The sequence below is a fragment of the Equus przewalskii genome, chromosome 9, assembly GCF_037783145.1.
Source record: "Equus przewalskii isolate Varuska chromosome 9, EquPr2, whole genome shotgun sequence".
NCBI lineage: Eukaryota > Metazoa > Chordata > Mammalia > Perissodactyla > Equidae > Equus > Equus przewalskii.
Genome location: NC_091839.1, coordinates 48,079,148 through 48,101,962, shown reverse-complemented (window position 1 = coordinate 48,101,962; position 22,815 = coordinate 48,079,148). Strand labels below are relative to the sequence as shown.

Sequence of the window (22,815 nt, the reverse complement as noted above, 5' to 3'; positions counted from 1 at the left end):
GAAAGAACAAAATAATTCAAGTAAGGATAAAGAAACATATGAATTCTACCTTCTGATGTCTCTATCATTTTGGGAAATGTTCACAAATACTTCTGTTGAAGTGCACAATCTGAGCAATACTGACTAGAATTCAGTAGCTCTCCATAAATGAGGTCCCGATTTATGAATGTAGCGCAATCTTTTTGTCCTTGTATTCTGAAACTCTCATGACGTGGCCCCAACCTACTTTTTAAAACTCATTTCCAATTCTGCAACCGTATGGTCCCTTTGCTAAAGCCAGGAGCCCACTGTTCTCCACACTCAGGTGATACTCTTTTCTCCCTCTTGAATGCTCTCCTCTTAACTTCAACCTCCATATGTCAAAACTCTACCCATTCTTCAAGATCCAACTCGAAGTCCACTTCCTATGAAAGGGTTTTTTCAAGATCTTCCCTCACCCCAACTTCCAGCTGGAATTAATTTCCTGGGACTCCAAACTCCTACAGATGTCTAGTGAACCACGCCTGTGGGCTCTAGGTCACACTGCCTGACTTCAGATCCTGGCTCCTACACTTACTGACAGAATAAGATCAGGAAAATTACTCAATTCTATGTGCCTCAGTGTCCTCATTTGTACAATGACAATAATAATACCTATCTCAAAAGGTTGTTTTATTGACTGAGAAAATGCATTATGTGCCATTACAATTGCATATGGCTATGTGTCAATAAAATGGCTTAAACAAGCATGGAACTTATTTTTCTCACAAAACTTGGATTAGGCATCTTGGAATGCCACAAACCTGGCTCCTTGTATTTTCCTACTTAGCCAATCTTAGCCCCTGGTTTCATGGTCACAAAATGGCTGCCATACCTCTAGGTATTGCATCTGTACTCAGAGCAGAAGGAAAAGAGAGAGCAAAAGCCAAAAACCATGTGCCACCTGTTTGTCATTATTTATCAGCCAAACAACAGATATTCCAAAAACAATGCCACAGACTTCCAGTTACATTTCATTTGCCAAGTGTAAGTTCTGTGACTACTGATAGCTGTAAAAGAACCTGGGAAATTGAGTTTTTATGGCTAGATGCACTATTATCCCAAATCAAATTGGAGTTCTTTATGAAGAAAAAAGAAGAAATGGATACTGAGCAGGCAATCAGAGTGTAGGTCATGGCACTTAGTACATTATCTCTTTATGGTAAATTTGCAATAAATGTTAACTATTACGTGTTTCTTTTTTGTGCAATTACGTTTTTGCCCTGAATGCATTATGTGTATCTTATCTCATGTTTTACCTATGAGATCTTGATGGCAGGGTTCATCCTATTTCATGTTCATTGCTGTTGAACATCCTAGAAGGTCATCTATAGAATTATTTATTAAAGAAATTCATTGGGGGCTGGCCCTGTGACATAGTGGTTAAGTCTGACGTGTTCCACATCCGCAGCCCAGGTTCATGTGTTCAGATCCTGAGCACAGACCTATACCACTTGCCAGCCATGCTGTGGCAGTGACCCACATTTATATGTAGCAGAATATTGGTACAGATGTTAGCCCAGGGCTAATCTTCCTCAACAAAAAAAAAAAGAAAGAAAGAAAGAAAAAAAGAAATTCATTGGCTTGAAAATACAGTTCCTGGGGAAAATGTCAGAAGATGTCAAAAACCTCAGTGGGGGGACCTGGTCACATGCTAATCCTCATTGAGGATTATTTAATTGAAGGAGTTAAATAAAAGGACACAACAGACATTTCAACTAATAGTGCTAATAATATGTCCAAATAAAGGTAACCTTTGGGTTGGTGTTGTATATAATAAATTTATGAATTTATTATTGATTCCCTAAGTTACAAATTTTGTCAGGTGACTTTCTTGCAAACACAGTACACTTATACAAATTTCTAGAAGATTTCAATATTGAAGATTCAAAAATACTAGTTTATTTTCAATTTATGGAAAAGCAATCAACTATTAGAATATGGAAAAAGAAGAAAAAAGATTTGATTTTAAGAATAACTTTTTAAAATGTCTAAAAACACACAGATAAAATAGAATAAAAATATTCTAGTAAATAAAGAAAGGTGTGGCAATCACTGAGATTCTATTGTTTTTCCTTCACAAGTTTACACATCCTCACTTGGTTCATTTGAAATTTCCAAGGTTAGAGAGACAGTTTGCATAAGCATAGCCTTCTCTCAGATGACAAGAAGAAACCTTAGAATAGATAGATAAGGATACAAAAATTACATTACCAGAAAAACTCTGTGCTGCCCTGCAAAAAATTCATTTATTACTATGAGTGCAAGTTAGAGAAGGATGCTCAAATCTACAGATGTTGCTACTGAAATGAGTTCTTCCTTTGCTATTTTAGGACACACAGAAGGATGATGGTTTGAAGCTAGGTGCTCAAGTAGAGAGAGAAGAAAGGAGTCAAATGGAATTGTGAAGCTGTGGCATAATTAATGCTAAGGTAGTGGTGGGCACAGGGCACTGTTGGAGCCCTTGGCTGAGGATGCCTAATTTCATTGAAGGATGCTGCAAAATAATTCTTCATATGAAAACCTTTGGTCCTTTCATATTGTATGAACAAACCCCATTTTCTTTTGGCTCCCTCAGCATTAACATGATCCTGGCATTTCAAAGCTGACATCAATAGTTCTGCCAGCCAGTTGTTTCCAACATAGTTTTCTTTATTATGTTTAAATTAATAAAATATATTCTTTAACAAAATGTAAAGATAAATTATATATACTTACATTACCTAAAAAATATATGGCCTAATTATTTAAAACAGCAGAACAAATTTATGATAGTTTCTAACTCCAAGGCATATAACTTATAACACATATAAGATTGTCCCTGAGCTAACATATGTACCAGACTTCCGCTATTTTACATGTAGGATGCTGCCACAGCATGGCTTGTCGAGCATCGTGTAGGTCTGTGCCCAGGATCTGAACCAGCGAATCCTGGGCCACCAAAGCGAGTGCATGAACTTAACCACTATGCCACCGGGCCAGCCCCCAAATTAATTACTGTCTTACTTTTATAACCAGTGCTCTTTCAAGTGTGATGAACATGGGAGGTTTCATCCAAAAGAGCTTTACTAATGAAGTTGGGCTTCTCCATAACAGAGTTAGTTTCTCACAATGCTAGTATGACCAAAGAGGAAACATTACTTTAAAATGCTGATGTCCAAAGATGGAAAGGTTTAAATAAAAGGGCTGAGGCCAATGTTCATTGATAGGTGCCTACACTGTGGCACTGCGGGGTGCTCAAGAAGAGACAGAAGAGGAGAGCCAAATGGAATGATAGTCTGTGTTGTAATTCAAGCTAAGATGGTGGATGCTGTTGGAGAACTTGGCTGGGGATGCCTAATTTCATTGAAGGAAGCCATGAAATAACTCCTCATATGAAAAAATGCATCATTTATATCCAATTCCATGTTCATTAGGGGAATTCCTTGCATTTGCATTATAAGGAAAGGAAGAAAAGTATAGCTCTAGGGTCCATCACAGGAACTTGGGTAAGTCATTGACACGTTTGTTTTCAGCATCATTGTATTTAAAAATGGGAGAGCCAGCCCTGAGGGCCTTGTAGTTAAATTTCTGTGCTCTCACTCTGGCAGCCCAGGTATGTTTCACAGCTGTGGAACCACATTGCCCGTCTGTCAGTTGCCATGTTGTGGCAGCCACTCACACAGAAGAACTAAATGGACCTACAATTAGGATATACACAACAATGCTTGGGGCTTTGGGGAGAAGAAAAAAAAAAAGAGGAAAGATTGGCAACAGATGCTTACTCAAGGCTAATCCTCCCTTGCAAAAAATAAAAACAAAACCAAAAAGATAAGAAAAAGGGAGATGACTGCTATCTACATTCATAGGGTCTACATAAGGATAAAATGAGATAACCTACGTAAAATTCTTAGAAAAACATGGCATATTTTATAGGGTAAAAAAAAAATGTAGCTGCTATGCTATTGTTATTATTGTTTTTGTTAATTCCATGAAAAAATAAATCCACCTTACAAATAATGACCCCTATTTCTAATGTTTCTAGGTACACAGTGCCTACTATGTACCAGGTACCTTGTGAACTAATTTTGTCTAAGTTGTCTCTCCTTCTGACACCTTTCTCATTCCTCACTCCTGCAACGTAGATATTATCCCCACATGTCAAAGGAAGAAACTGAAGGCTGAGAAATTCACCTATTCAATTAGCAAATCTTTTCTGAGTCCTACAGTGATCCAGGCACCTTTCTAGGCTCTGTGGATATGACCACAAACAAGACAAACAAGTTTCCGTGTTGCATGGGACTTAGAGTGGAAGCTTTGGCCAAGTGGGTAGACTGTGGTGCCATCAACTCATAAGAGTAAAACAAAGGAAGAAACAGGTTTGGAGAGAAGATCAAGAGTTCCATTTTGGGGATATGTTACGTTTGTGATGTGTGTTCATCATCCAAATAGAGATATCAAGCAGACAGGAGCATATGAGTCTAGTTGGCAAACTACAAGCCCCAGAGCAAATTGTGCCATCACATATGTTTGTATGGCCTGACAGCTAAGAATAGTTGAAGAAAAATTTTTTTACTTCCATTTTTAAAATTTTATTTTATTTTTTCATTAATAGACTTGATTTTTTTTTAATTTGATTTTTTAGAGCACTTTTAGGTTCACAACAAATTGAATAGAAAGTACCAAGTCTCATATATCTTCTGCCCCCACACATCACATGCATAACCTCCCCCAACATGCCCCACCAGAGTGGGACATTTGTTACAATTGATGAACCTACATTAACACATTATTGTCACCCAAAGTCCACAGCTTACATTAGGGTTCATTTCTGGTGTGGGGTTTGCATAAATGTATAACAACATGTTCCCACCATTATAGTACCATACAGGGTATTTTCACTGCCCTATGCAAATCCTCTGTACTCTGCCTATTCATCTCCTTCCTCCCCACTAGCCCATGGCAACCACTGATCTTTCTACTGTCTCCATAGTTTTGCCTTTTCCAGGATGTCATATAGTTGGAATCATACAATATGTAGCTTTTTCAGATTGGCTTCTTTCACTTAGTAATATGCATTTAAGTTTCCTCTATGTCTTTTCATGACTTGATAGTTCATTTCTTTTCTTTCCTCTTTTTTTTTGAGGAAGATTAGCTCTGAGCTAACATCCACTGCCAATCCCCTTTTTGCTGAGGAAGATTCGCCCTGAGCTAACATCTGTGCCCATCTTCCTCTATTTCCTATGTGGGATGCCTGCCACAGCATGGCTTGATAAACAGTGCATAGGTCCATGCCTGGGATCCAAACTGGAAAACCCCAGGCTGCTGAAGTGGAGTGTGTGAGCTTAACCATGACGCCACAAGGCTGGCCCCAACAGCTCACTTCTTTTTAGCACTGAATAATATTCCATTGTCTGGATGTACCACAGTGTAGCCATTCACTTACTGAAGGACATCTTGGTTGCTTACAAGTTTTGGTAATTATGAATAAAGTTTTATAAGCATCCGTGTGTAGGTTTTTGTGTGGATGTGTTTTCAGCTCCCTTGACTAAATCACAAGGGTGTGATTGCTGGAATGTATGGTAAGAACACGTTTAGTTTTGTAAGATGTGTCTTTTGCAAATATTTTCTCCTAGTCTGTGACTTGTCTTCTCATTCTCTTGACATTGACTTTTGCAGAGCAGTTTTTAATTTTAATGAAGTCCAGCTTATTAATTACTTCTTTCATGGGCCATACCTCTGGAGTTGTATCTAAAAAGTCATCACCATACCCAAAGTAATCTAAGTTTTTTCCTGTTATCTTCTAGGAGTCTTACAGTTTTGAATTTTACATTTAGGTCTGTGATCCATTTTGAGTTAATTTTTGTGAAGGATGTAAGGTCTACGTCTAGATTCTTTTTTTTTTTTTTTTTTGCATGTGGATGTCCAGTTGTTCTAGCACCATTTGTTGAAAAGACTCTCTCTGCTCCATTGTATTGCCTTTGTTCCTTTGTCAAAGATCAGTTGACTATATTTATGTAGGTCTATTTCTGGGTTCTCTATTCTGTTCCATTGATCTATTTGTCTATTCTTTCGCCAATACCACACTGTCTTGATTACTAGTCAGGTAGTGTCAGTTTGCTAACTTTGTTCTTCTCCTTCAATATTCCGTTGGCTTTTCCGGATTTTTTGCCTCTCCATATAAATTTTAGAATCATTTTGTCTATATCCACAAAATAACTTACTACAATTATGATTAAGATTGCACTGAATCTATAGACCAAGTTGGGAAGAACTGATATCTTAACAGTACTGAGTCTTCCTATCTATGAACATGAAATATCTCTTCACTTATTTAGTTCTTCTTTGATTTCTTCCATCAGAGTTTTGTAATTTTCCTCATATAGATCTTGTTCTACATTTATTCCTAAGTATTCATTTTTGGGGAGTGCTAAGGTCAAAGAATGGTTTTAACTTTTTTAAATAGTTGGGGAAAACCAAAAAGATGAATATTACTTTGTGATATGTGAAAAAGATATGAAATTCAAATTTTAGTATCCATAAATTGAGTTTTACTAGCTCATAGCCATGCTCACTCTTTTACATATTTGTCTCTGGCTCTTTTCACGCTACAACAGCAGAGCTGAGTAGTTGCAGCAGAGCTTTATAGGGCCTGCAAAGCCTAAATTATTTACTATCTGGCCCTTCAGAGAAAAAGTTTGCTGATCCCTGGTCTGGAGTGTAGGTGGGGGCTGGGAGTCAATAGCGTAAGACTGTACCAAATAACATGGGTCTGGATGACACTGCCACAGAAGCTAGTTAGACTAAACAGGAGGGTCCTGACACATGAGGAGCCTATAGAGGGGGGAGGAGCAACCAAAGACATCTGGAAAGGAATGAGGGGGAGGGGGACTGGGAGGCACAGAGTAAGAAGCCACAGAGTGTGACGCCACAAAAGCCAAAGGAAAAAAGGCTTCAATGGAGAGCCAGGCTGGCTGTGCTGAATGAAGCTGAGACGTCACAATGATATAATTTAATTGGTCTGGCAATATCTGTGACTGTCGAGAACAGTTTCAGTGGAATAAGACCGAAGTCTTCAGACTTGAAAGTGAGTGAAAATGAGCAAAAGTGAGCAAGTTGATGTAACTCTTTTCATAAGTTCTGCTGTGAAGGGAAACACAGAGATAAACGGTAGCTTAAGGGGAATATAAGAATAAGAAAGGGATTTTGAAAGATGAACAATACAGCATATTAATATGCTGGTAGGAATGTTCTAATACAGAAGAAAAAACTGATCATGGGAGAGACAGAAACAAGGATTACAGGAATGATGTCTTAGAGGATAAGAGGGAGTAGGAGCTTAATCTTACCAAAGTGGAGAGATTAACCTTCAACAGAGCAAGGATATCTCTTCTACTATAAAAGACGGGAGTACACAGAATAAGTGCACAGGAACAGGAAGGTTTGGGGATTTGAGAAACTTATCAGGAGAGGAGAAAAGCAAATTTACTAGGGAAACAGATCAGCACTGCCTGGCAAGGATGAGGATCCATCTGAGACGTGGGGTCACGAATTTGAAGTGAAAACAGTAACTTTTTCCCAGCAACAATCAGCAGAGTTGATACTTACAATGGGATTAATGGATAATTCTTCGAAGTTGCCACAGCTGGAATCAAGCTTGGTTCCCTCTAAGGTCAGTGGCCATATTCTTTGGGCTGTACCAAACGGCTGCTACTCTGACAGACACCTGCTAACTTAAGGATGCATGGCTATGATCAGTTTTTCTGGGGCTATATGTATTTAATTACCATACATCAAATGGCTATTCTTTCTCTCTGCTAAATAAAATGCAAATTAATGTATTTTTCAGTTAGTACTCTACAACGTATTAAGGCTCAATTATTCATTCATAACCTTTGGAGCACTGAACATCCTCAGGTACTTCACTATGCTCCATACACAAATAATGCAGGCCCCTAGTAATCCATTTCCAATACATTCGGTCCTCCATATCAGCGGATTCAACCAATGGTAGGACTACCTGGTTGCATCTGTACTGAACATGTAGACTTTTTTTCTTGTCATTATTCCCTAAACAACTATTTACATAGCCTCTAAATTATATTAGGTATTATAATTAATCTAGAAATGACTTAAAGTATACGAGAGGATGTACATAGGTTATACGTGAATACTATGCCATTTTACATAAGAGACTTGAGCATCTGCAGATTTTGCTATCCACAGGAACCAATTCCCCTGCAGATACTAAGGGACCACTGTAAACCCAATGGGATTTCCAAGCACTGTTTCATCCACTCTGAGAAAGCATTCACTGTGCATTTTTTTTCATCAATGCATCCCTAACATCTAGGAAGTCCTTAACACACAGTAGGTGCTCATTAAGTATTTGATGAATTAATGGATCTCAATTTGAGAATAAACTATGAATAGATGGTTTTACGAAGTACATAAAAGAAATAAAATACTCACAAATTAACTTAGGACATTCAATGCATTGGAATTAGTCCTTCAGTTGAATGTTCACATCATTATTCTACTCAAATGGAATATCGACTTGCAATATAAATCTTCTCAAATATCTATTTGCAATATAAATCTTCTCAAAAGTTCTACCTGTCCACTTATGTTTTTATCTTGAAGTTAACCACAAAGACTATATATTTTGCTATCAGGTTGTTTTCTTTTAAAAATCTTAGAATTGTAAAACTCTCACATGCTACTACTATTTCATACAAATACTAAATGCTTCCAGCAGAGGGCTCAAGAATTCTATTTTAAGGAAACAAGCAAAAAGCTCACAGCTTTTTGGCCAACAGCAGCTATCATAAAACTGTCTCAAAAAGAAATTGTCACAAAAAATACCTTCCTCTTCTTGATCAAGTAATTCCAGGTCTATGAACTTATTTAAAATAATTTGAATGAAGGAAAAAGCTGGATTACAATAAGGCGGCATTATCTATATACTATGCATTTATGGATAGATGTACTCTTACCTAATTCCAGGTAAGAAACTGAAGTAAACTATAAACACAAAAATCTATATTAAATTACTTAGGCATATGGGCAAAGCCCAGAAAAAAAACAAAAATATAACCTATAATGTGTAAGTAAGTAGTAACACTCTTTTTCAATTTTCTTCTTATTTACGTTTGTGTAAATATTTGGGTGATTTTTTTTATTTTCAAAGATGAAACATAGCGATTTATTTTTACAGAATTTTCATGTTTATTTTTAGTGCTGAAAATAAGAATGGAAAAAATTTAGGAAGCAAGTGGAATGCCTTATTTATTGAACAACTTGGGGAACTGGAGACACTTCATTTTCGTAGGAGAACTAACGGGGTGTAGGAACTCTTTATTCATGCCCACAAATAACATCAAAGTATGCCTGGGACTCCAAAAACGTTCAGACAGAGGTCCCAAAGCTCTTTATTCACTTTATCTACTTACGCTCTATCTCATTTTGAGAAGGATCTGAAGCATCAACACAAGCATTTAAAAATTAGGAACATAACGAACTAAGAGAAAATAGGTAACAAAAAGTAATCTGAGGTCAGGAGAGGAGATATATACCTGTCTACACAGGCTCATCACTATTAAAAGTGGGCCACAGATGTGGCTCTAAGCTTCCTAGAATCAAGACTAAAAAGGAAATGTAAGCTAATACAGGATGAAAATACTAAAATGAATCCAGCTTCTCCAGGCCCTGAGATCTAATGGAAATTTTCCTGCAGACATTAAGAGTGCCACTGAATGACTTATCTGGGGATACTTTCCACACCACCAAAAGTGTATTTTATAGAGCATTGCATAACAAGTAAAAGTTAATAAAGAGACTCTTTATAACCCAGACATTCGGTTTTCTACCTTGATCCAGGTATAAAATTTAGAATAACTAAGGGGTCAGCCCAGCAGCATAGCACTTAAGTTGGCATGTTCCGCTTCGGCGGCCCAGGGTTCGCCAGTTCCGATCCCCAGGTGCAGACATGGCACTGCTTGTCAAGCCATGCTGTGGCAGGTGTCCCACATATAAAGTAGAGGAAGATGGGCACAGACATTAGCCCAGGGCCAATCTTCCTCAGCAAAAACAAGAGAATTGGCAGCAGATGTTAGCTCAGGGCTAAGCTTCCTCAAAAAAAAAAGTTTAGAATAACTGAGCAATGGTTCTTATTGGAGGCAGCACCACCTTCTAGGAAGCAATTTGAAAATTTGTGCAGGTATTTTTGGTTGTCCCAGGAGCGGGGACACTACCGGTATTTATGGGGCAGTGGCCAGGGATGTGGATGTCATGCAACACAGACACCAACCATAGGAACTGCCCTGTACCCTGCACATCTGAATGCCCTGCCGGACGTGCACCTAAATGAAACACTTGTTTATCAAAATCTAAGCCCAGAATCTAACTCTGTCTTACATACAAACACATTTTTTAATGCGTTTTGTGTCAAGACACACTGCATTTTCCAGAAATGCCACCACAATAAAAACCAATAGAGGGGCCGGCCCCGTGGCCAAGTGGTTAAGTTCACGTGCTCCTGCTTGGGCGACCCAGGGTATTGCCAGTTGGAATCCTGGGCGCAGACATGGCACCACACATCAAGTCACGCTGAGGCAGCATCCCACATGCCACATCTAGAAGGACCCACAACTAAAACATACAACTATGTACTGGGGGGATTTGGGGAGAAAAAGCAGGAAGCCAAAAAAAGAAAAGATTGGCAACAGTTGTTAGCTTAGGTGCCAATCTTTAAAAAGAAAAAAAAAACAAGAGAAACCAATAGAAGACTATTGTTTCATTTTGCATGGAATTTTACTGAGTTGTTCCCTACATTTCACCTAGGACATGCCCTTGTGGTATGCCAGCTGTCAGCACAACATTCATGTGTCAGTCTGCATCTGTATGCAGCTGTCTCAGGCATGGCGAGGCTACCTCCAGGTGTAGACAGCTGACTATTTTATCATGTCTTCTGAAGAGTTCTGCCCCAGTATGTACATACTGAAATATATATTATTTTTATTATATTTTATATCCTTTTGTTTATTTTTTATATGGTTAATGCATTCTTATTGATATTTAGAGTAATTTCTGTGGATAAGTTATACTAACTAAAAATTTCATTCCAGGATAATAAAGACGACCTTTTTAGATTAAGGCCTGATAGATGCAGTTGAGAACCACCAAGCCAGATGGATGGACTGCATATCTTCTTGGAACCATTATGTATATGATTTCTCCCAAATGAATTTCTAGTAAGAGCAGTTCAGCAAACAAGATGAGGTTGGAATGCAATCCTTCTCTTTCACTGAATAGGGCAAAAGTTCATGTACGTTAAACAACCTTCAATAGGCTGACATCTTCCTATGAAAATTAGGTTGCTAATCAAGATTCTCCACTAAATAAACAGTTAACCTCACTCCACGAGAGGTGATCTGAGGGAGCACCTAAAGAAAGGGTCAGAACCTCCCCAGGGAATCATTCTGAGCACAGCCAACACTCGGAAATGCCAGTGATCAAGAAAGAACACAACTGTAATGATTTCTGCTTAGATATATTCCAAAACAGAAGTTACTGCTCACTCACTGTGGCAAAGGAAAAACCTCAGCTAGACACCATAAACTACAAAATATTTGGCAATGGAACTTTCTGCTGAAACATTCAAGAGCAAAAAGTGCACAGAAGTGCAAAATCCACCCTGAACTGACTGAGTTGACCTACTATTTTGAGTTGCTGGATATTAGTTGTTTCTACTTTAGAGGACATCGGCCATAAGAGGACGGATTGTTTTATTGCCCCACTTATGACAATAAAACCATTAACAAGAGCACACACGAAACACTTCTCTCTCTATTCCCTATACTGGCAGTAGGGGTGGGGGTGGGAGGGAGAAAGTTGGAAAGAGAGTGGAGGAAAGAAGGGCAACAATCCAGCTTATTTGAATGGAGTTTTATATCATGAAGATAAGGTTACAACACAGAGGTGCCACCCTCCTCCTTGTCAACTAATATTATCTCGATATCCAGAGACCCTCATAGTGTTATCACTGCACATGTTCTGTACACATGAGCCCAAGCATCTTAGCCCACAATAGCTTCCTCAGCACAGAATCGGTGCCAAGAAAGATTATAAATGCGACAAGCATACTGTTCAAACACATTTTGTTTTCATTAAGGGACTGAGTTTAAAAATGTCCCAAAGGAAAATATCCGTGCCTAAAATGTGACTAGTACTCAGGCAGAACGCTAAACCAATGTAAGACAGTCCGACTCCATTTTTGATGTCTACCTGCTGACAGCATTCAAACCCCACCACACCCTTCCAGCCACCTGCCTGACACATGGGCAAAAACACAAGAAAGTCTGAGCACTCTCTCCCTTGGTGCTGGCAGGGAGTTCAAACCATGCCAGGCCCTGCCTGCATGGAGAATCCTTGCTCCAGCCCCACCCCCTAACCACAACAAAAGCCAAAGCCAATCACCCCTCTTTGCTTTCTCAAGCCATCTTTGGACCTGCTTCGAAGCCTGCTCTGCTCTCCCCAGAAAGCCTCGTTGTGTGGGTAATACAGCCTCTCGGTGAGTGTGTGGTATTATCAGTCTCAACATCTCCATCAGATTTTGGGTGGATGAAGGGGCCAGTCTGTTTCTCTAGGGTAACTATAAGACAAGTAAGAAACCTAAAACTTACAAATTATTAGGGGAAAAGCCAGAAGATATTTTTAAAAAATCAAAATATTAGCTGTATTCCAAATTGGAAAGTTGATCTCAGAAGTGTGGCGACAGTTACAGTTCCTCACACAGAGACATTTTGGACATTGGTAATGAATAAACGACTTTATAATTCTTGCAATATAAACCACACCCTGAGTATATTCTGACCAGATAGCACACACAGATTAATAAGAGAGAACAGGCTGGCATGAAGTAGGGACCGTCAGAATTAGAACTGACCCCACTCTACAGGTAGAAGGCCCTCTCTGAATCAACTGTGTCTGAATCAACTGTTCTCCATGAGGAACAGACAGACTTTGGGCCTCGTGAAGCTGTTCTTGGGTCCTCAGTTGAGAAAAGCAAGCTTCTGGGGGTCAGTCAGAATCTGGACTTCTAAAATATCACCTCTCATTTTTTCACAATAAACAATTAGTCCCAAATCTGTACTTAACCGTTTTTGACCACCAAATCATGTCAAGGGTTTACTACTTTGCTTGACATCTTGGGAAGCCATAAAAACTCCATTAGGCCTATGGTTCTTGTCTGTCAAGTCAGCAACACTTTCTATGATACCACGAATGGGAACAGGTGACATCTTCACCCCAAAACAGTAAACAGCCACATCTGTTTGTTTGTTTGTTTCAATAATCCACTGATAAAAGAGAAAATCTCTCCAAAGGCAAAAAGCAGAGATTTTCAAAAGATCCTAGAAAGCAAAAAGTCACTGATGGAATTCAAACTTCCTCCCTTCATTTCAGTCTCCTCAAACTTTCTATGACAACAATCCAGGTATGGACTCCGGCACAGCTCTGAGAAGAATTAAGGTGAGGAGAAAATGACTACCTACCGTGCAATTCAAAATACTCTTCCCTAGAACGTGGATTTTAGACTGTGCCCTCTACAGCCGGGGGCCCAGGGCAGGTGCCTCGGGGGCCTTTTATTTGCCAGGCTTCTGCAGGTACTGCCCGGCAAAGAAAGGATTCTCTAGCTAACATATTTAAACCACTGAATAGTCTTGACACTGTTCCCAACAGAAGCATTTAAGAAAAATTCCTCCCAGATTTGTTCCACGTGCTACCATTTAGTTCAACCAGGTTATGTTTATAAGTAAATCTGATGGGGACTTTTTCCATGTAAAGTGACACAGCTATTCCTGAAGGGATGTCCATGGGAAAGCAGTTCCAATTAAGATCCTGTCATTCTGCTGCCAGGCCTGACGCTCAGGTCTCCAGAGACAAGTACTCTGCTGCGGAGAATAAACACAGTTTCGATGATCATCAAAATGTAATGCTACTGTATATGTCTTATCAGGGCTATATAAAAAAGTCATGTGAACATATCAGGGAATCAAATGAGAATCAGAAAGAAAAACTTTACTATGTAAGAGCATGAAAATTAAGGGGCAGTTTCCTCTACCTATCAATTCCTGATTGTATGAGTATTTTTTTTTAATTTCTTTTTTTTTTAAAGATTGGCACATGGGCTAACAACTGTTGCCAATCTTTTTTTTTTTTTCTGCTTTATCTCCTCAAACTCCCCCTGTACGCAGTTGTATATCTTAGTTGCAGGTCCTTCCAGTTGTGGGATGTGGGACGCCGCCTCAACGTGGCCTGAAAAGCGGTGCCATGTCCGCACCCAGGATCCGCACCCTGGATCTGCACCCTGGGCCACCGCAGCGGAGCACGCGAACTTAACCACTCAGCCACAGAGCCAGCCCCCATGTACATGACCACAATTGTAGCTAAAAAAAAGTTTTTCTCACTTAACAGAGTATCATACTTTTCTAGATTTCCAAGGACTTCAAATATTATTAATATTGGTTACATAAAATATGCTTGTGAAGATTGTACTAAAGCATTCTCTGGATCAGAGAAAGGTAATTAGGATGGGTGTCTCCACAGAGATGCGTTCTTCCATGATGTTGAGGAGCCAAGGGCTGGAGTTGTTGGATTATGAAGAGAAAAAGCAAAAGAGCACAGATACTACCAAAGAATCCTTCTGCTTCAGATGCCCAGAGACGACATGGCTGGTTCACGGCTGACAAAGCTAGCAGTATCTGGAGGTGGGAAATTTTAAAGGAGACTACAAATGTGACTGCCATTTAATACAAAGTTTCTCTCTTTACCGGGCTTCTGGAATCTCTCCATCAGGCTACAAGGGACAGAACAGAAGGACGGTTCTCCAGAAAGTAACTAGGTTTACCCCCTTGCTTGACTATATGGAAGGGATCCAGCACAGTGCTTGGCATATCGTCTATCTTCTTTGACATCATCATAGTTGGCATGCTAAAGAATGAACTTTATTGTGGTTCTTAGTCTTATTTGCTTCCATGTTGGTCTTTAGCCATTCAAATTCCTAGAAGCTTATTTCAAGGCCTTTGGAGTTGCACATTCTTCTACCTTCCAAGCAGGGCTCTTCTCTTGATGAAAGGGTCGTGGTGTTAACTGCTCCTCACTGTTGGGCTGGGCTTTCTTAGCAACACCTGCGTGCTGCTGGGCTGGCTGAGCTCTTGCCTAACTGGGACTGGGATTCCCCCTCCAGGGAACATCTCCATCAGAATCCTTTCTTTCTCATTCTTCCTCATGTCTCTTCTATTCAGGACTGGTCTGAAATATGAATGAATTCCTGGTCAAAGCTAGAAAGTGTGGAGATTGAGGGAGGCCAAGGTAGCAGGGTCCTCCTGCCCAAACCAAAAGGCTCATTTGTCCTTTTCTCTCGAAGGCAGATCTGCCCAATGCCTATTTACGTCACACCATTTGCTTCTGACCCAGCTCCTAGAGCAGCACAGAATAGTGCCTGTGGAGCAGCCTGGCTCCTTTGCCCTCCACGGCTGGTTCTGCTGTGTGTGTCTGTGCAAGGACATCCACAGGATGCATCCTGGGCTCTGCTCAAGCTGTGCCCCAAGCAGGGTGTACCCACAGGAAGGGCATATCTCTTAATTAGTGCGAAGGTGGAGTGTGTGCTTGCTCACCCCTGTGTATACTCTTTGATAAGAAAAGTGCATGCATTTTCAGAGGATGAATTAGTATAAGGGGAAAAGTTCGCTTTTTCTTTGAAACTTCCTGGATGAAATCTGTGGACCAATTTTAAGAAGGCTATGCTTTAGAGCAGTGTGTAGGAGGAACATGCACACATCTTGTTACACTTAGAGGCACTCATTCATCACACCCACTCTGTACTTCCAATTTCTTTCCAAGATAGCAATGATTTTCTGACACTTAAAATACTTACATTTTATACTATGCTTACTACAACTGACTAAACGTATAATCAACTGTCAGTAGAAATAGCTATAGGTAGATAAATTCAATGTTAACTCTGATTTTTACAAATCTATATACATATCACAGCTAAACATGATATATCAGCGAATGTCCACAACAATAAACAGCAATTAAGAAACCGAAGAACTGAGTTTTTATTCACGCTTCCGTATTCCAAACTCTTTACTTAATGTTAATTTCAATTCCATAGTAAGAGAAAGCAGCTTTTTGCATTTCCCAAGTATATAGTACAATTTCATTTTTTGCCATCATCGGTGTCCATGTCTCAAAGGGAAAACAGATTTATTATAAAGTTAACTGGTGTTTAAGAAACCAAACTGCCATGGATGTTGTCCAAGAAAGACTATATCAGCCTCCACTCTGCACCAAGTCATCACATAGGGAGGACCAGCACAGCAACCCAGAGCCCTCAGGGAGCGAGGGTTGTAAAGGTACCAGGTTAAGAGAACCATCAGAATAGCTCATACTCTAAAATGTCCCTGTGTCCTTCAACAAAGTCTAACAAATATGACTTAACCTTTTCTTAATGACATGGGACATGAAGAAAAAACAATGTTGAAATTAAGAGGACTGGGTTTGACTCACTGGGTCCACAGACACTGGGAGAATGGTCTTAGTCCCTCCCTGCAGCTCCCCGGGCTTGCCGTCTTTGCAATAGGATCACTGCACTCCTCAGAGCTGTCTAGAAGATCAGGTAAACAGCACACATAAAGTGCCTACACAGCACCCTGGTGCCTGCAGAAGGTGCTCCGTGAAATGTCAGCCCCTTTCCTGTCCCCTCAGTACACAATCTGAACAGATGAGTTACTGCTGTATGCCACAGGCTTGTCACCCTCTCTGTGGACACACATGTCAAGAATGGGTCACGGGGCAGAATAAGTGCAACTTCAGGTCTGTTCCTAGGGCTTGCTTTTAAAAAAAAAAAAAAAAAAAAAAACACTTACGCCACATACCTAAATATTTTTTTCTCATTTGGCCTTCTTTTTCTCATAAAAGTGGAATCTCAGCACGTGACTCCTAGGTAATGGGATATGGGTGCCCTTCTACAAACTTTTTCTCTCTTTCCAAGCAGTTGTCCTATCCTTCAAAAAGTCAGGTTCCTTCTGCTATCTTCAGTTCACATTTCGTATAAACTGAGCCATTCTGAAGGAAACCACAAAGCAAGCACGGCTGACAATAAGGCGACCACTGCTGGGCTGAGCCATTCTGAAGGCCAACAACAGGAGCAGCCCAGCCAAACCTCATGCCTTAGGAAATTAAGCCAGACAGTTATCGTTCACAGAGTTGCCAAAACATATTCCTAGTGAGGTGAGGAAATAATGGGTTGTATGCTTTTTGGGTTACAGATGTAAAGAAAGATACCAGCTCTCAATTGTGTCTTGTGTGTATATTGCTCTCTTCACACCTGAATTACAGTCACACCCACATGTACCCATCTCTAAAATAAGACTGGTAACCCACAGCTCATACTTCACTGGAGGCAATGGGGAAGAAATGGTAATTTCCAGAGAACATCCTGTAAGTCCCATAACAATTTTAGTGATAAACAAATTCAGCTTTCAAACCATCACGTTCTAATCTAAATACTTGAGACCCGGACTGTGAGATATGTGTGGAGCACAGGGTACCAAGATGCTAGACACAGCTTTTTGGAGCTTTAAATTTTTTTGCTCTTGTTTTTAAGCCAATAAAGCCACGACTGAGTCACTAAGCTTCAGCGGAAACAAGGAGAATTCATATTATCTTGTAAACTCTTTCTTGTATGACAGTTCTTTAGGATATTTTTAAATTGCATCAGCAAGCCACTGAGCTAAGATTAAAATACTACGTTCACTGGATCATATTTAAAATCAAATTGCTTTACTTACCTTTCCATCACTTCAGTTATAAAATTACGTAGACGTGAAACTTTTTTTAAGAGCAAAATGAATAACAAGATAACTAAATCTCATACCTCAAAGATAATCCCTCTGATCAGGTGCAGTTAAAATGTTAAGCCTGGCGGATCGCGTTTGGTACCATACCTGCCCTGTGTAGGCAAACTCCAGCGCCTGCTTTAGACCAAGGCTGGTCACACCATGTAAGTTCACCTCGTCAGCTCCACTTTCCACCATACAAAGACTGAACATCGCCTGAGGTGGGAGAGAGAGAAAGAGAGACAAAGAGTCATGGCACTTAAAAGCAAAGGAGTATGACAAAGTCCTAGAGAGACGATGAAAGAAAAAAGTTTTACAAGTTTAAGACTGATCTTGGTGTGTAAAACACTTCCAGAAAGCTTCATTCATACAAGCCACTGCCAATACTTGGCTGTCTAGACAGTGACAGTAACACACAGACAGTGCAAATCTCACGCACAGTCTCATTGAATCCCAGAGCTGATCCCCGGGATGACAGTGTTCAGGCTCACTCACCGAACTCATCCTCTTGATCCTGGGGTCTCACCGCTACCAGGAAATGTGTAGCACCCGCCAACATTCTTGCCAACAGGACATGGTGGCAAGAGGCACTTTTCTCTCCCGAGTTCTCTGCCTTTTTTCTGCCTCATCTCAATGACACACCTCCTTCCTCTCATCTGCCATATATCATATTCTATTCCAGCGTGTGTGGTTCTCAAAGTGTGGCCCCAGGTCCAGCGATATCAGCATCACCTGGGAACTTGTGAAAGCGCAGACTCTCAGGGCCTCAGCCCAGACCCACTGAGTCTGAAAGTCAGCCTGGGGCCCAGCAGTCTGTGTCGTAACAGGCCTCCCAGGTGACACTTACGCTCACTCAGGTTTGAGAACCACTGTCTAAGTTATTCAGTGAAAATCAATTTGCTCCCAAACCAGTTCTCCAAATGGCCAACTTATTGAAAATCAGTTCTTCCACTGAACGATCAGTATGTCAAGTGAAAACCTGAAAATGAAAACTTGCCAAATAAATCAAATGCATGGGTTCTCCCCCCAAACCCCCCAAATAAACCCCACACTAATTTGTACACCTTTAACAAGTTTGACTTAACAGGTATAAAGAGAATATTCAATTTTGGTTACTGACGATGAAATACACTATTTAGAAAAGTACAGTATTCTGTTCCACAATATTCTATAGTATACCATGCTATGTAGTGAAGAATTAACCTTACCCAAAGAGACGTCTGGCCTTTGCCCTTGACTGGGAGGTAATTTACAGGCCCTTGGAATGTCTTGCCTGACAGGAGTATCTTTGCTTGCCTGGGAACTTTGCCTTTGACAATCTAACAACACAATTTCTGATGGGGGCTTTGGGCCACACTATATCAATTCTGATCACCAGAAGACTGGAGATTAAAGGCATTACTCTGACCTCCAGGAGAGGTTGGACACGAATGGTCAGTCACACAAGAAGTTTGTGATTGCACCCCAATAAAAACTCTGGACACCAAAAGCTTGAGCAAACTTCCCTGGCTGGCAGTCCTCTGTGCATACGGTCACATAGCATGGTCAGGAGGAGGTAACTCTGTCCATGACTCCATGGAGGGAGGATGGCCAGAAGCCCCACATTTGGTTCCCTTCTGGACACTGCCCTATGTGTCTCTTCCCTTGGCTGGCTCTAATTTGTATCCTCTCCCCGTAATAAGCCACATTTGTGAGTATAAAAGCCTTCAGTGAGTTCTGTGAGTCTTTCTAGCAAATTACCAAACATGAGAGCAGTTTCAGGATCCCCTTCAAACTTGCAATTGGTGTCAGAAGTGACAGAAGTCTGGGGGGACTGTCCCTTCAGATTCTGCAGTTTGGCTAACTTCATAGAAGTAAAACAAACAAAATCCTAATTTTTTATTTTAATAAATTTATTTTTGATCCTCACAATTCTATACATTTTAAATTAATATGTGTAGAATAGGTGGTATGAATTGATGATCCATTATTCTTTCTGGCGATCCTCATTTCCACCTCACTGCCTTAGAGAATTTTAAGTTTTCATAATGAATAGGATTCTCTTTGATAGCTTAACATAGTTGAAATTTTAACTTTTAGGAATATAAAATTACCGCTCTTGTCATTTGAGAAAATTTCTAAAGAATATTTTAAATGCTTACAGTTTGATAAAATAAAAAATAACATTCAAAATATCATAAAGACATTGAGAGTACTTAACATGAATAAACACAATTATATTTGAAAAATAGCAAACATTTAGAATATATTTAACTTTAAGAAATTTACTTTATCATGAATAAACAAAATTGAACCTTACTTTAGAAGTCGTTAAAGGCAAATGAGTCAAGATAGTAAATGTGGCAACTAGGTTAGTCAGTGAGCTGGTCTGGCTTCCCACTGATGGCACCAGCAGTTCAGGTACTATGTGGCAGGTTAAGGCACTCGACTCGAAGTCACATAATACTTGGTATGGTGGAGCACAGGGATTAAGGACAAATTTGCAACCAAACAATCCTGGGTTTGAACACTGGCTAGTGACTTTGGACAAACACATAACCTCTCTCTGACTCAGTTTTCTTATCTGAAAAATGGGGCTAAAAATTATACCCACTTCATGAACTTGTTTGATGATTATATGATAGTACATACTAAGTATTCAGTACAGTTCCTGACATATGACAAACTCCTATAAAAATTTATATTTTGAGATAACAATGAAATAGAATGAAATTTCTTTTATGTAGTCTACGGTTAAAAGGATTTATATGTTTGCAGAAGTATCAGTTTCTGTTTTGTTTTGTTTTTTAAGTCAAGTGTGGCTACTGATAAAAAATAGTAAGAAGAAACTGACTTTAATGTTAAATTGATCCTGCTAGAAGATGGTCTAAAATTCCAAGATTAAAAAGCACAGGTTGGGGCCGGCCCAGTGGCGCAGTGGTTAAGTTCACACGTTCTGCTTCGGCGGCCCGGGGTTCGCCAGTTCCCGGGTGCAGACATGGCACTGCTTGGCAAGCCATGCTGTGGTAGGCGTCCCACATATAAAGTAGAGGAAGATGGGCATGGATGTTAGCTCAGGGCCAGTCTTCCTCAGCAAAAAGAGGAGGATTGGCGGCAGATGTTAGCTCAGGGTTAATCTTCCTCAAAAAAAATAATAAATAAAATTAAAATTAAAAAAATTTTTTTTAATTTTTTTAAAAAGCACAGGTTACAGTAAAAGAAAAAAAAGCTTTTAATTTCTGTAATTCTGAATTTGCTTCTAGACTTCTTATAACCACTATGAAAGCACCTGAAAGAGATTTTCATTGTTTTCAGTGTCTGCTTTTTATTATACAGGTGTTTCAGCTTTTAATATTCACCATATTAATTTCTTTTCTCAGATCTTCCAAGTTGTAACTGCACCTGCTATGGTGACCAGCTGCTCTCCATCAACCCCATACTCAGAGCAGGACAGAAATGACTCAAACTGCAGAAGAATTATCTGGGTTAATGAAATGGAAAGACTACCTGAGAGCAAAGGTTAAGTAAAAGGACAGCTGCCAAGGGAGCTTTCTGAATCTGCTTTCCTAGGGGTTTTTCCAATGCAACCAGGGTGATACTGGCACAGAACAGGGATCCTCATCCAGGGAGTGTGAGCTCAGAACTTGACAGCTGGCTTGGCAGAGTTGGGGAGACAACACAACCCCTTAAACAGTGCACACGTATATTTGTACATGTTTGCATAAGCAATAAAGGAACACCTCATGGGTCACTGTGCTTATATTATAGGGCATGATTCTAGAGCGAAGGAAGAGAGTATTAATTTTACTCCATTTACGTAAGTATTTGGATCATTACAATGAACATGCATTACCTGTGTATCCCCAACAACTGCCTTTTAAAAACTCTGTTTTACTTTTAATATTCAGAACTGTGCAGAAAGACACATCTGATTCAAATCCTGGTTCTATAACCTACTAGTCATGTGGGCAATTTACCCTGAACACGTGACCTTTGGCTAATTAACTCTCTGAACTTCAGGCCCCTTGTTTGTAAAATGGAGATGATGCCAACCTCACAGGGTTATCTTGAGGTTTCAATACAATTATGCTTATTGTCAAGCCTAATACCTGGCACACAGTAGATTCTTAATAAACAGAAACTGTTATTCGAATTCAGGCTGATTGTCTTACCCTCCCATGTCTCCCTTTGATCCCAGCTGGAATGACAGATTAAAAAAGCCCCCTCCCTCTCCTCTGTCCAAGTCCATTCCTCTTAAATACTTTGCAAATGACAACCCCACTCAAAAGCCCTATGTCTGGCTCAGGGCTTCACTCTCACCACACTCTCCTACAACCTACTTTAAGGTCTGACCCCATCATAAAAACCATCACCACCATTTCTATAAACATTTAACCTCCATTTTGATATCATATCAAATTGTCTTAGATATTTAACATTACAAATCTAACACTTATAATTTTTAAAAATTAGAAAATTGGGTAATTAAAAGATTTAAAAAGGGGAACTATTAAATCAAGGTCAATGTCTTGGGTTTAATAAATTTTACAAGGCATCTCAACTAGGAAAAGGTTCAGTGGATACCACCAAAGTAAGGAAGAAGCTGGCCATTTGACATAGTGAAACACCAGCTGCCTAGGCTGCCTGAGCTTATAAAACAATGTCTGGAGACATGCTAGAGCCCAGGGGAAGGACAAAGCCTCCTTTAGTAGCAAAAGAGGTGATGAGACCAAGAGTGCTATTTTTTTTTTTTTTTTTTTTTTTTTGCTGAGGAAGATTCACCCTGAGCTAACATCTATTGCCACTCTTCCTCTGTTTTTTACGTGGGTGGCCACCATAGCATGGCTGATGAGTGGTGTAGGTTCGCACTTGGGATCCAAACCTGTGAACCCAGGCCGCCAAAATGGAGTTCACTGAACATAACCACTAGGCC

The 22,815-nt window shown here is 39.8% G+C and overlaps 1 protein-coding gene across 9 annotated transcripts in view; it reads right to left on the bottom strand.

The window, feature by feature from the left end:
• The window catches only part of KLHL32 (kelch like family member 32), a 196,570-nt gene that overhangs the window by 87,830 nt on the left and 85,925 nt on the right, over positions 1 to 22,815 (bottom strand). For all 9 annotated transcript variants that reach the window (XR_011521993.1, XR_011521994.1, XM_008515945.2 and 6 more), the window contains exon 4: positions 18,012 to 18,119. Coding sequence is in view for 3 of the 9 variants with exons in the window: in XM_008515945.2 (XP_008514167.1) it covers positions 18,012 to 18,119 (108 nt within the window). In the remaining 6 variants the exon portion in view is untranslated. The remainder of the gene's footprint in view (positions 1 to 18,011; positions 18,120 to 22,815) is intronic.